Source organism: Ranitomeya imitator, chromosome 4 (genome assembly GCF_032444005.1).
Source record: "Ranitomeya imitator isolate aRanImi1 chromosome 4, aRanImi1.pri, whole genome shotgun sequence".
NCBI classification, from domain to species: Eukaryota; Metazoa; Chordata; class Amphibia; order Anura; family Dendrobatidae; genus Ranitomeya; species Ranitomeya imitator.
Genome location: NC_091285.1, coordinates 723,149,330 through 723,164,303, shown reverse-complemented (window position 1 = coordinate 723,164,303; position 14,974 = coordinate 723,149,330). Strand labels below are relative to the sequence as shown.

Sequence of the window (14,974 nt, the reverse complement as noted above, 5' to 3'; positions counted from 1 at the left end):
CAGCAGCAGCGGTGCCGTCTAACACTAAGCTGCAGCAGTGAGGAAATGGCGACGACGAAGCAAATGGCTGGTTCTTATAGGGCAAGGACATGTGACATACACAGCCAATGACACATGCCCATGCTTGTGAGCATCCCATGCACATTGCTGTGTGTGTGCACTGCTGATAGGCTGAGAGACTGCACCGCCCCACTGTAAATGCGGGGGGGGGGGGAAAAAATGGAGGTCGGCGTTATTTCAGGACAGATCTATCCCCCGCCCCCTATACACGGAAACAGTCTATTAACAATGATAAACACTTTTAATGTGCAAATTAAGCAAGGATTTTGGTGAACGAACAGTTATGGAACAGAAACTCGAACAGCTGAATGTTAAGCAAATTGTTCGGGTTCGTCGAACGACTCGAACACCGCCCAAAACAGCTCGAATTTGAGATTGGCGACCAGTTTGACTCAAACACCGCTCAACTCTACTATTAACTCCAAAACCTCCTAACAGGCCAAGTTACATGTTATCATAGGACCCTTCTTTGATATCACCTTCACAATTCTTGCATCCATTGAACTTGTGAGTTTTTGGAGAGTTTCTCCTTGTATTTCTTTCATGAAGTCAGAATAGCCTCCCAGAGCTGCTGTTTTGATGTGAACGGCCTCCCACCATCATAGATCTTGTGCTGGATGATTCTCCAAAGGTTCTCTATAAGGTTGAGGTCAGGAGAAGATGGCGGCCGCACCATGAGTTTATCTCTTTTTATGCCCATAGCAACCAATGACTCAGAGGTATTATTTGCAGCAGGAGATGGGGCATTGTCAGCATGAAGATGATTTTGCTCCTGAAGGCACGGTTATGCTTTTAGACCATGGAAGAAAGTTGTCAGTCAGAAACTCTACATACTTTACAGAGGTCATTTTCACATCTTCAGGAACCTTAAAGGGCCCTACCAGCTGTCTCCCCATGATTCCGGCCCAAAACATGATTTATCCACCTCCTTGCTGACGTTGCAGCCTTGTTGCGACATGGTGGCCATCCACCAACCATCCACTACTCCATCCATCTGGACCATCCAGGGTTGCTTGACACTCATCAGTAAACAAGACTGTTTGGAAATTAGTCTTCATGTATGTCTGGGCCCACTTTAATAATTTCTGCTTCTGAACACTGTTTAAAGGTGGCTGAATATTAGGTTTATGCACCACAGCAAGCCTTTGAAGGATCCTACACCTTGAGGTTTGAGGGACTCCAGAGGCACCAGCAGCTTCAAATAACTGTCTGATGCTTTGTAATGGCATTTTGGCAGCTGCTCTCTTAATCCCATGAATTTGTCTGGCAGAAAACTTCCTCATTATGCCTTTTTCTGCATGAACTCTGCCTGTGCTCTGTTTCAGTCACAAATCTCTTCACAGTATGATGACCACTCTTAAGTTTTCGTGGAATATCTAATGTTTTCATACCTTATCCAAGGCATTGCACTATTTAACGCTTTTCAGCAGCAGAGAGATCCTTTTTAGTTCCCATATTACTTGAAACCTGTGGCCTGTGTAATAATGTGGAACATAATTTTTAAGTAATTTTCCTTTAATTAGAATCACCTGGAAAATGAATTATCACGTGTTTAACCCCTTCCCGACCTGTGACACAGCGTATGCGTCATGAAAGTCGGTGCCAATCCGACCTGTGACGCATATGCTGTGTCACAGAAAGATCGCGTCCCTGCAGATCGGGTGAAAGGGTTAACTCCCATTTCACCCGATCTGCAGGGACAGGGGGAGTGGTAGTTTAGCCCAGGGGGGGTGGCTTCACCCCCTCGTGGCTACGATCGCTCTGATTGGCTGTTGAAAGTGAAACTGCCAATCAGAGCGATTTGTAATATTTCACCTAAAAAAATGGTGAAATATTACAATCCAGCCATGGCCGATGCTGCAATATCATCGGCCATGGCTGGAAATACTAATGTGCCCCCACCCCACCCCTCCGATCGCCCCCCCAGCCCCCCGATCTGTGGCCCGCTCTCCTCCGTCCTGTGCTCCGCTCTCCTGTCCTCCTGTCCGCTCCCCCGTGCTCCAATCACACCCCCCCGTGCTCCAATCAAACCCCCCCGCACTCCGATCCCCCCCCGTGCTCCGAACCACCCCCCCTGCACACCGATCCCCCCCCCCCTGCACACCGATCCACCCGCCCGCACACCGATCACTCTCCCCCATGCTCCGACGCCCCCCCGTGCCCTGATCTCCCCCCCCTGTGCCCTGATCTCCCCCCCTTATACTTACCGATCCTGGCGGGGTCCGTCAGTCTTCTTCCCCGAGCGCCGCCATGTTCCAAAATGGCGGGCGCATGCGCAGTGCGCCCGCCGAATCTGCCGGCCGGCAGATTCGTTCCAATGTGAATTTTGATCACTGTGATATAATCTATCACAGTGGTCAAAATAAAAAAAACAGTAAATGACCCCCCCCATTTGTCCCCCATAGATAGGGACAATAATAAAATAAAGAATTTTTTTTTTTTTCACTAAGGTTGGAGTTAGAACTAGGGTTAGGGTTAGGGTTAGGGGTAGGGTTAGGGGTAGGGTTAGGGTTAGGGGTAGGGTTAGGGGTAGGGGTAGGGTTAGGGTTAGGGGTAGGGTTAGGGTTAGGGGTAGGGTTAGGGGTAGGGGTTAGGATTAGGGTTTCGGTATGTGCACACGTATTCTGGTCCTCTGCGGATTTTTCTGCAGCGGATTTGATAAATCCGCAGTGCTAAACCGCTGCGGATTTATGGCAGATTTACCGCGGTTTTTCTGCGCATTTCACTGCGGTTTTACAACTGCGATTTTCTATTGGAGCAGTTGTAAAACCGCTGTGGAATCCGCAGAAAGAAGTGACATGCTGCGGAATGTAAACCGCTGCGTTTCCGTGCAGTTTTTCCGCAGCATGTGTACAGCGATTTTTGTTTCCCATAGGTTTACATTGAAATGTAAACTCATGGGAAACTGCTGCGGATCCGCAGCGTTTTCCAAAGCGTGTGCACATACCTTTAGAATTAGGCTATGTGCACACGGTGCGGATTTGGCTGCGGATCCGCAGCGGATTGGCCGCTGCGGATCCGCAGCAGTGTTCCATCAGGTTTACAGTACCATGTAAACCTATGGAAAACCAAATCCGCTGTGCCCATGGTGCGGAAAATACCGCACGGAAACGCTGCGTTGTATTTTCCGCAGCATGTCAATTCTTTGTGCGGATTCCGCAGCGTTTTACACCTATTCCTCAATAGGAATCCGCAGGTGGAATCCGCAGGTGAAATCCGCAGGTAAAACGCAGTGCCTTTTACCCGCGGATTTTTTTAAAAATGGTGCGGAAAAATCTCACACGAATCCGCAACGTGGGTACATAGCCTTAGGGTTAGGGTTGGGTTGGAATTAGGGTTGTGGTTAGGGTTAGGGGTGTGTTGGGGTTAGGGTTGTGGTTAGGGGTGTGTTGCGGTTAGGGTTGTGGTTAGGGTTACGGCTACAGTTGGGATAAGGGTTAGGGGTGTGTTGGCGTAAGAATTGAGGTGTTTCCACTGTTTAGGCACATCAGGGGGTCTCCAAACGCAACATGGCGCCACCATTGATTCCAGCCAATCTTTTATTCAAAAAGTCAAATGGTGCTCCTTCCCTTCCGAGCCCCGACGTGTGCCCAAACAGTGGTTTACCCCCACATATGGGGTATCAGTGTACTCAGGACAAACTGGGCAACAATTACTGGGGTCCAATTTCTCCTGTTACCCTTGAGAAATTAAAAAATTGCTTGCTAAAACATCATTTTTGAGGAAAGTAAAATGATTTTTTATTTTCACGGCTCTGCGTTGTAAACGTCTGTGAAGCACTTGGGGGTTCAAAGTGCTCACCACATATCTAGATAAGTTCCTTGGGGGGTCTAGTTTCCAAAATGGGGTCACTTGTGGGGGGTTTCTACTGTTTAGGCACACCAGGGGCTCTGCAAACGCAACGTGACGCCCGCAGACCATTCCATCAAAGTCTGCATTTCAAAACGTCACTACTTGACTTCCGAGCCCCGACATGTGCCCAAACAGTGGTTTACCCCCACATATGGGGTATCAGCGTACTCAGGACAAACTGGGCAACAATTACTGGGGTCCAATTTCTCCTGTTACCCTTGAGAAAATAAAAAATTGCTTGCTAAAACATCATTTTTGAGGAAAGAAAAATGATTTTTTATTTTCACGGCTCTGCGTTGTAAACGTCTGTGAAGCACTTGGGGGTTCAAAGTGCTCACCACATATCTAGATAAGTTCCTTGGGGGGTCTAGTTTCCAAAATGGGGTCACTTGTGGGGGGTTTCTACTGTTTAGGCACACCAGGGGCTCTGCAAACGCAACGTGACGCCCGCAGACCATTCCATCAAAGTCTGCATTTCAAAAGTCACTACTTCCCTTCTGAGCCCCGACGTGTGCCCAAACAGTGGTTTACCCCCACATATGGGGTATCAGCGTACTCAGGAGAAACTGGACAACAACTTTTGGGTTCCAATTTCTCCTGTAACCCTTGGGAAAATAAAAAATTCTGGGCTAAAAAATTATTTTTGAGGAAAGAAAACGTATTTATTATTTTCACTGCTCTGTGTTATAAACTTCTGTGAAGCACTTGGGGGTTCAAAGTGCTCACCTCACATCTAGATAAGTTCCTTTCGGGGTCTAGTTTCTAAAATGGGGTCACTTGTGGGGGGTTTCTACTGTTTAGCCACATCAGGGGCTCTGCAAACGCAACGTAACGCCCGCAGAGCATTCCATCAAAGTCTGCATTTCAAAATGTCACTACTTGACTTCCGAGCCCCGACATGTGCCCAAACTGTGGTTTACCCCCACATATGGGGTATCAGCGTACTCAGGAGAAACTGTACAACAACTTTTGGGGTCAAATTTCTCCTGTTACCCTTGGGAAAATAATAAATTGCAGGCTAAAAAATCATTTTAGAGAAAATAAAATTTTTATTTTATTTTCATGGCTCTGCGTTATAAACTTCTGTGAAGCACTTGGAAGTTCAAAGTCCTCACCACACATCTAGATTAGTTCCTTTGGGGGTCTAGTTTCCAAAATGGGGTCATATGTGGGGGATCTCCAATGTTTAGGCACACAGGGGCTCTCCAAACGTGACATGGTGTCCGCTAATGATTGGAGCTAATTTTCCATTTAAAAAGCCAATTGGCGTGCCTTCCCTTCCGAGCCCTGCCGTGCGCCCAAACAGTGGTTTACCCCCACATATGGGGTATCAGCGTACTCAGGACAAACTGGACAACAACATTTGCGGTCCAATTTCTCCTATTACCCTTGGCAAAATAGGAAATTCCAGGCTAAAAATCATTTTTGAGGAAAGAAAAATTATTTTTTATTTTCATGGCTCTGCATTATAAACTTCTGTGAAGCACCTGGGGGTTTAAAGTGCTCAATATGCATCTAGATAAGTTCCTTGGGGGGTCTAGTTTCCAAAATGGGGTCACTTGTGGGGGAGCTCCAATGCATAGGCACACAGGGGCTCTCTAAACGCGACATGGTGTCCGCTAACAATTGGAGCTAATTTTCCATTCAAAAAGTCAAATGGCGCGCCTTCCCTTCCGAGCCCTGCCGTGTGCCCAAACAGTGGTTTACCCCCACATATGAGGTATCGGCGTACTCGGGAGAAATTGCCCAACAAATTTTAGGATTCATTTTATCCTATTGCCCATGTGAAAATGAAAAACTGAGGCGAAAAGAATTTTTTTGTGAAAAAAAAAGTACTTTTTCATTTTTACAGATCAATTTGTGAAGCACCTGAGGGTTTAAAGTGCTCAATATGCATCTAGATAAGTTCCTTGGGGGGTCTAGTTTCCAAAATGGGGTCATTTGTGGGGGAGCTCCAATGTTTAGGCACACGGGGGCTCTCCAAACACGACATGGTATCCGCTAACGATGGAGATAATTTTTCATTCAAAGAGTCAAATGGCGCTCCTTCCCTTCCGAACCTTACCATGTGCCCAAACAGTGGTTTACCTCCACATGTGAGGTATCGGTGTACTCATGAGAAATTGCCCAACAAATTTTAGGATCCATTTTATCCTGTTGCCCATGTGAAAATGAAAAAAATTGAGGCTAAAAGAATTTTTTTGTGAAAAAAAAGTACTTTTTCATTTTTACGGATCAATTTGTGAAGCCCCCGGGGGTTCAAAGTTCTCACTATGCATCTAGATAAGTTCCTTGGGGCGTCTAGTTTCCAAAATGGGGTCACGTGTGGGGGAGCTCCAATTTTTAGGCACACGGGGGCTCTCCAAACGTGACATGGTGTCCGCTAAAGAGTGGAGCCAATTTTTCATTCAAAAAGTCAAATGGCGCTCCTTCCCTTCCAAGCCCTGCCGTGCGCCCAAACAGTGGTTTACCCCCACATATGAGGTATCAGCGTACTCAGGACAAATTGGACAACAACATTCGTGGTTCAGTTTCTCCTTGTACCATTGGGAAAATAAAAAAAATGTTGCTAAAAGATAATTTTTGTGACTAAAAAGTTAAATGTTCATTTTTTCCTTCCATGTTGCTTCTGCTGCTGTGAAGCACCTGAAGGGTTAAAAAACTTCTTGAATGTGGTTTTGAGCACCTTGAGGGGTGCATTTTTTAGAATGGTGTCACTTTTGGGTATTTTCATCCATATAGACCCCTCAAACTGACTTCAAATGTGAGGTGGTCCCTAAAAAAAATGGTTTTGTAAATTTCGTTGTAAAAATGAGAAATCGCTGGTCAAATTTTAACTCTTATAACTTCCTAGCAAAAAAAAATGTTGTTTCCAAAATTGTGCTGGTGTAAAGTAGACATGTGGGAAATGTTATTTATTAACTATTTTGTGTCACATAACTCTCTGGTTTAACAGAATAAAAATTCAAAATGTGAAAATTGCGAAATTTTCAAAATTTTCGCCAAATTTCCGTTTTTATCACAAATAAACGCAGAATTTATTGACCTAAATTTACCACTAACATGAAGCCCAATATGTCACGAAAAAACAATCTCAGAACCGCTAGGATCCGTTGAAGCGTTCCTGAGTTATTACCTCATAAAGGGACACTGGTCAGAATTGCAAAAAACGGCCAGGTCATTAAGGTCAAAATAGGCTGGGTCATGAAGGGGTTAAGATTGATTTCAGTGATCCATTGAGCCCTGAGACACAATACCATCCACGAGTTTATTTGAAAAACAAAAGAATTAAATCTTTATGACTTAAATCCAATTTGCATAATAATTTGGAACACAGTGTATACTAACAACAAAAATAATAATTATAATAAAAAAAGATAATGAAAAAAAATATATACGGTACATATGCATACATTCACATGAACATATAAAAAAAACTTGAACTAATAATCTCCCAAACTAATATTATATGAATATAAAATATAATATACACACTCATATATATCAGTGCCATACCCCAACCTCCATTATTACGAACCACCCAAGCCAACTAAAAAAACTACAGAAAACTAGAAAAACCCAACTGTTCATTCATACCCCTGGGATCCATGCTTTGTATACATCGTATACAGGTGGGTAATAGAAAAGGGGATTTTAATCGTATTTTGGCGCAGAAAGCGTGTACGTGGATTACACGTCTACAAAGCATGGATCCCAGGGATTTGAATGAACAGTGGGGTTTTTCTAGCTTTCTGTAGTTTTTTAGTCAATATTATTCAGCTTGGGTGGTTCGTAATAATGGAGGTTGGGGTATGGCACTGATATGTATGAGTGTGTATTATTTTATATTCATATTATATTAGTTTGGGAGATTATTAGTTTAAGGGTTTGTTTGATATGTTCATGTGTATGTACGCATATGTATATATATATTTTTTCATTATCATTTTTTTATTAATTTTTATTATTATTTTTGTGGTTAGTATATATGATTTTTTGTATGTATAGGTTGTGTATATATTTTTTTTATCATATACTTTTTATTTAAACCTATTTTATTATTATGCGCATATATATATAATAATTTCTTAAAGGTTGAGTATAAAGTGCATATTTTATTATTGATATTGGTAGAATATAGTTTTGCAAACAAATTTTCTTTAATATTATGTGAGTTATGTGATGCTCGGAGACGGCTGCTGTCTTTTGGTGGGTTTTCGGTGGGGTGCTGCCGATGGTGTTCTTTTCCGCGATCGGTGTGCATTCCCTGATCCCTGTCTTGGTGACTGTGGTGGTTATATGGGGAATCCCAGCATTACCCACGGTGTGAATTACTGGTATGATGGACTCCTCGCCAGAGACGGACTACACCTCAACAAACCTGGGAAACACACATTCGCCAGAAGACTCGCTACACTCATCAGGAGGGCGTTAAACTAGAAGAAGAGGGGACGGGAAGAAAAACATTAGACTCGAACAAAGACGACCCAGGAAAACATACTCAGAAGGGAGGTAAGAACATTTCTAAAACAATCCACAGTGAGGAGATTGGAACAAAACAAAATCCTCTAAACTGCATGCTCGCAAACGCCAGAAGCCTGACAAACAAGATGGAAGAACTAGAAGCAGAAATATCTACAGGTAACTTTGACATAGTGGGAATAACCGAGACATGGTTAGATGAAAGCTATGACTGGGCAGTTAACTTACAGGGTTACAGTCTGTTTAGAAAGGATCGTAAAAATTGGAGAGGAGGAGGGGTTTGTCTCTATGTAAAGTCTTGTCTAAAGTCCACTTTAAGGGAGGATATTAGCGAAGGAAATGAGGATGTCGAGTCCATATGGGTCGAAATTCATGGAGGGAAAAATGGTAACAAAATTCTCATTGGGGTCTGTTACATACCCCCAAATATAACAGAAACCATGGAAAGTCTACTTCTAAAGCAGATAGATGAAGCTGCAACCCATAATGAGGTCCTGGTTATGGGGGACTTTAACTACCCGGATATTAACTGGGAAACAGAAACCTGTGAAACCCATAAAGGCAACAGGTTTCTGCTAATAACCAAGAAAAATTATCTTTCACAATTGGTGCAGAATCCAACCAGAGGAGCAGCACTTTTAGACCTAATACTATCTAATAGACCTGACAGAATAACAAATCTGCAGGTGGTTGGGCATTTAGGAAATAGCGACCACAATATTGTACAGTTTCACCTGTCTTTCACTAGGGGGACTTGTCAGGGAGTCACAAAAACATTGAACTTTAGGAAGGCAAAGTTTGACCAGCTTAGAGATGCCCTTAATCTGGTAGACTGGGACAATATCCTCAGAAATAAGAATACAGATAATAAATGGGAAATGTTTAAGAACATCCTAAATAGGCAGTGTAAGCGGTTTATACCTTGTGGGAATAAAAGGACTAGAAATAGGAAAAACCCAATGTGGCTAAACAAAGAAGTAAGACAGGCAATTAACAGTAAAAAGAAAGCATTTGCACTACTAAAGCAGGATGGCACCATTGAAGCTCTAAAAAACTATAGGGAGAAAAATACTTTATCTAAAAAACTAATTAAAGCTGCCAAAAAGGAAACAGAGAAGCACATTGCTAAGGAGAGTAAAACTAATCCCAAACTGTTCTTCAACTATATCAATAGTAAAAGAATAAAAACTGAAAATGTAGGCCCCTTAAAAAATAGTGAGGAAAGAATGGTTGTAGATGACGAGGAAAAAGCTAACATATTAAACACCTTCTTCTCCACGGTATTCATGGTGGAAAATGAAATGCTAGGTGAAATCCCAAGAAACAATGAAAACCCTATATTAAGGGTCACCAATCTAACCCAAGAAGAGGTGCGAAACCGGCTAAATAAGATTAAAATAGATAAATCTCCGGGTCCGGATGGCATACACCCACGAGTACTAAGAGAACTAAGTAATGTAATAGATAAACCATTATTTCTTATTTTTAGTGACTCTATAGCGACAGGGTCTGTTCCGCAGGACTGGCGCATAGCAAATGTGGTGCCAATATTCAAAAAGGGCTCTAAAAGTGAACCTGGAAATTATAGGCCAGTAAGTCTAACCTCTATTGTTGGTAAAATATTTGAAGGGTTTCTGAGGGATGTTATTCTGGATTATCTCAATGAGAATAACTGTTTAACTCCATATCAGCATGGGTTTATGAGAAATCGCTCCTGTCAAACCAATCTAATCAGTTTTTATGAAGAGGTAAGCTATAGACTGGACCACGGTGAGTCATTGGACGTGGTATATCTCGATTTTTCCAAAGCGTTTGATACCGTGCCGCACAAGAGGTTGGTACACAAAATGAGAATGCTTGGTCTGGGGGAAAATGTGTGTAAATGGGTTAGTAACTGGCTTAGTGATAGAAAGCAGAGGGTGGTTATAAATGGTATAGTCTCTAACTGGGTCGCTGTGACCAGTGGGGTACCGCAGGGGTCAGTATTGGGACCTGTTCTCTTCAACATATTCATTAATGATCTGGTAGAAGGTTTACACAGTAAAATATCGATATTTGCAGATGATACAAAACTATGTAAAGCAGTTAATACAAGAGAAGATAGTATTCTGCTACAGATGGATCTGGATAAGTTGGAAACTTGGGCTGAAAGGTGGCAGATGAGGTTTAACAATGATAAATGTAAGGTTATACACATGGGAAGAAGGAATCAATATCACCATTACACACTGAATGGGAAACCACTGGGTAAATCTGACAGGGAGAAGGACTTGGGGATCCTAGTTAATGATAAACTTACCTGGAGCAGCCAGTGCCAGGCAGCAGCTGCCAAGGCAAACAGGATCATGGGGTGCATTAAAAGAGGTCTGGATACACATGATGAGAGCATTATACTGCCTCTGTACAAATCCCTAGTTAGACCGCACATGGAGTACTGTGTCCAGTTTTGGGCACCGGTGCTCAGGAAGGATATAATGGAACTAGAGAGAGTACAAAGGAGGGCAACAAAATTAATAAAGGGGATGGGAGAACTACAATACCCAGATAGATTAGCGAAATTAGGATTATTTAGTCTAGAAAAAAGACGACTGAGGGGCGATCTAATAACCATGTATAAGTATATAAGGGGACAATACAAATATCTCGCTGAGGATCTGTTTATACCAAGGAAGGTGACGGGCACAAGGGGGCATTCTTTGCGTCTGGAGGAGAGAAGGTTTTTCCACCAACATAGAAGAGGATTCTTTACTGTTAGGGCAGTGAGAATCTGGAATTGCTTGCCTGAGGAGGTGGTGATGGCGAACTCAGTCGAGGGGTTCAAGAGAGGCCTGGATGTCTTCCTGGAGCAGAACAATATTGTATCATACAATTATTAGGTTCTGTAGAAGGACGTAGATCTGGGTATTTATTATGATGGAATATAGGCTGAACTGGATGGACAAATGTCTTTTTTCGGCCTTACTAACTATGTTACTATGTTACACAGCCTCCCTTTTCTAATATGGCTGCTGTGCGATGATGCGCATGCGCTGCCTCCGTCCTTTGATGGGTTCTGGGAGACGCGGCGCTGTGTCATGTGACGCACTCGGTGACGGCGGTTTGCTGCATGAGTAGTCGCGGCGCCATATACACATGGCGTCTCCTGATTGTTAGTTTGCAGCTGCGCTCCTGCTATATATCGCCTCTGTACCTGCACACATCACTCCCTGACGAAGCGGAAAGCCAAACGTGCGTTGGAGTGGTGTGTGCAGGGCAGTGGCGTCCTGATACTGGTTGGTATTGTGGTTACTTTTCTGTGGCACTTGATCTATATATTTGACAGATTGGCACAAATTATTTTGGTTTTGATATTAATTATTGTGGTTTGAGGCAATAATAATTATCCATTATATATGGTTGCACTTTGCACAAAAAAACTTTTTATACATATTTTTTGCACTCAATCTTTGTTGGCGCGATTTATTCACTGTATTGTATGTGATTTGTGGTTTTATTTTATTAGCACTTTTATTCTGGTTATGTAATGAATGTTTACTAATAGATTATATGTGATTCACAGTATAATTTGTCTATATATATATATATATATATCATGCACATTGATTAAGTACACGGATTGCCAGTTTATTTTGTGCCAATCAGTTTCAGTATGCCCTGCCCTGTGCATACATCGTTTTTGTGGTTGACCCCCATATTCGGTGATATTTATTTTAATTATTTTTGTTTTAAATTTTTAATAATAAATATAATTTTTTATTTATTTATATCAGCATCAATAAAGTTTCCATTTTTAAATCAGGTGATATTATGATTATGTATAAATAAAATATTATTTATTATCTAATTTGGTCTGATGAATTTTTGGGAGGTGATATATTTTGGTTGTATTCGTGGACTATATAAAATTATTATTTTGGAATTTCTTTTCTGTATAGGAGCGTGCTCTGTATCCGCCACAAATCTCTTCAGAAGATAATATCGCACTTAAGTTTCCATGAAGCATCAAATGTTTTCATCCCTTGTCCAAGGCTTTCCAGCAGCAAAGATCCTTTTTTCCAGTCTCCTTAATAATGTGGAACGTCCTTCTTAGCCATGTTCACACTATACGTTTTTAACTGCGGAATCGCCGCGATTTTCCCGCTGCGGGTCCGCAGCTGTTTTCCATGCAGGGTACAGTACAATGTTACCCTATGGAAAACAAGAACTGCTGTGCCCACACTGTGGAAAATCCCGAAAAAAACCGCGCTGAATAGCTGCGGGAAAAAAGAAGGACCATGTCACTTCTTTGTGCAGAGCTGCAGCGGTTCTGCACCCATAGACCTCCATTGTGAGGTCAAACCCGCAGTAAAACCCGCAGATGAAAAAATATCTGCGGGTTTTCTGCGGTTTGTGGTGCAGAACCGCTGCAGTGTGGCTGCCCCCCCGTGCTTCAATCCCACCCCCCCATGCTCCGATGCCGCCCCCGTGCTCCGACACCTCCCCCCCCCCCCCATTGCCCTCATCTCCCCCCCTTATACTTACCGGGCCTCCCGGTGTCCGTCCGTCTTCTCCCTGGGCGCCACCATCTTCCAAAATGGCGGGCGCATGCGCAGTGCGCCTGCCGAATCTACCGGCCGGCAGATTCGTTCCAGGCATATTTTGATCATTGTGATAACCTCACAGTGATCAAAATAAAAAAAAAAAGTAAATGACCCCCCCCCCCTTTATCACCCCCATAGGTAGTAACAATAATAAAATAAAGAATTTTTTTTTTTCCCCCCACTACAGTTAGAACTAGGGTTAGGGTTAGGGTATTTTCAGCCATTTTAACCCTTACTTCCTAGCAAAAAAACTTCCTAGCAAACACACAGACAATCTGCAGAGAAAACTGCATAAAAAAACGCACTAAAAACCGCATCAAAAAACGCACCAAAACCCGCACCTGCGTTTTCTGCCAAGAGCTGTGGTTTTTAGTGCAGAAAAATCCGCAGGGAAATCTGCAACGTATGAAGATGGCCTTAAGGAGTTTTCCTGTAATTGTTCACCTGGCGACTAATTATCACAGTGGCCTGAGATTAACGTCCGCGATCCAAAGACCCCGAGACACAAACCGTTCAAGAGGTCATCAAGAGGTCATCAAAAGAAACCAATATGATACTTTTGACCCTGTCCTCCAATGTCGTGACTGCTGTAATGAGGACACATCCACAGACGTCATTCACACCTTTATTTCTGGCACCTTGGTGTAAGGCAGGGTTACAATCGCTGGAGGCTTCTATGGTGAGGGTAAACCTAGAACCCCAATGGATGTGAGGCCACCACGCCACCGTTCTCCACCAGGGCCGCAGACGCGGAGCGCAGGTTCCTGAATAAAGTTGCTCCAGTTCCTCCGCTCCGTAAGGTCCTCAGTCTGTCGTGCACGCGGGTGGACGCCTGTAACACAGATCCGTGAGCATTGATCCTGCGTGTAGACAAGTAGTCACACAAGGCTTCACTTACTTCAGCGCACCAGATGTCACACAGGATCTTCTCGTGAGCGGACGTTGGGAGTCCCTGGGACAGAGCACTGGAGGACCTGCCAGAGAAAGCAGAAGGAATAACTCGGAGCAGAAGTCCGTATCCTGGTGTGGCTCCGACATTAACCCTTAATGCTGCGAGATCCCCTCAGTCGCGCTCATTCGCTGGCTCCCCCAATGGGCAGAGGTAGTCCATACACTTCATGAGCAATGAATGGGTTATCGGACCAGAAGTTGCCTGTTGTGTGCCAGGTGGGTGCAGACAGATTGCAGCCAGTCCTCACCTGGATAACACCACCACCATGGCGTAGAGGTCGATGGCGCAGTCTGCCACCCTCTGCAGCACGTACTGTTCATCTGGAAGAAGCACGAGACATTACAGGTGGCACAGCACAGACAGCGGGCAGTGGGGGCAGGGACGTCGTCTTACCCACAATCCTCTTGCCGTACTTGATAAGCAGCTCCTCTACAGCACTGCCGAAATCTTCAATGGCGCCAACTGCCTGCAGTGTAAGTGAAGCAGCAGACGTGAACTCTACTCACCATGGCATATGGCGGCACAGACTACGATGCCTGCACCCAACTCACCAGCTCCGCGCTCTTCTCCACCTCCGGGTGCACCTGGCCTTTCAGTGTGAGCCCTGTGCCCAGGCCGGCCTTCCTGCAGACAGGAGGGAAAACACTGGGGACTAACAGTCTGCACCTGAACCCAACACATCCTTCCCCACTCTGTCCACACTCTGCCCGTATCCCCCCCTCCAACCGTGTCCACCCCACCTACATCTGCTCATCCCCCACCTCTCTACACCACCCTTCCAACCGTATGGTTCCAGTCTCTAACTTCACGTCCACCCACAGCCTATCTGCCCAGTCTCACCCCTCACCTCTCGTCCCTCCATCTGCTCTGCCCAGTCCCACCCCTAACCTCTCGTCCCTACATATCCTGTCTGCCCAGTCCCACCCCACACTTCTCGTCCCTCCACATCCTGTCTGCCCAGTCTCACCCCTCACCTCTCGTCCCTCCATCTGCTCTGCCCAGTCCCACCCCTAACCTCTCGTCCCTCCATCTGCTCTGCCCAGTCCCA

General features: G+C 44.2%; 1 protein-coding gene across 2 annotated transcripts in view; it reads right to left on the bottom strand.

Annotated features, from left to right (window-relative positions):
- Window positions 1-13,583: 13,583 nt before the first annotated feature.
- Window positions 13,584-14,974, bottom strand: part of ACADVL (acyl-CoA dehydrogenase very long chain) — a 50,142-nt gene continuing 48,751 nt past the window's right edge. Inside the window, exons 16-20 of one of the 2 annotated variants that reach the window (XM_069767626.1) lie at window positions 14,478-14,550; window positions 14,320-14,392; window positions 14,174-14,246; window positions 13,873-13,948; window positions 13,584-13,806 (exon numbers count right to left, since the gene is read on the bottom strand). In XM_069767626.1, coding sequence (XP_069623727.1) covers window positions 13,666-13,806; window positions 13,873-13,948; window positions 14,174-14,246; window positions 14,320-14,392; window positions 14,478-14,550 — 436 coding nt within the window. In that variant the 3' untranslated portion in view covers window positions 13,584-13,665. Of the gene's footprint in view, window positions 13,949-14,173; window positions 14,247-14,319; window positions 14,393-14,477; window positions 14,551-14,974 lie in introns of both variants that reach the window. The other variant, XM_069767625.1, reaches the window with a different exon arrangement.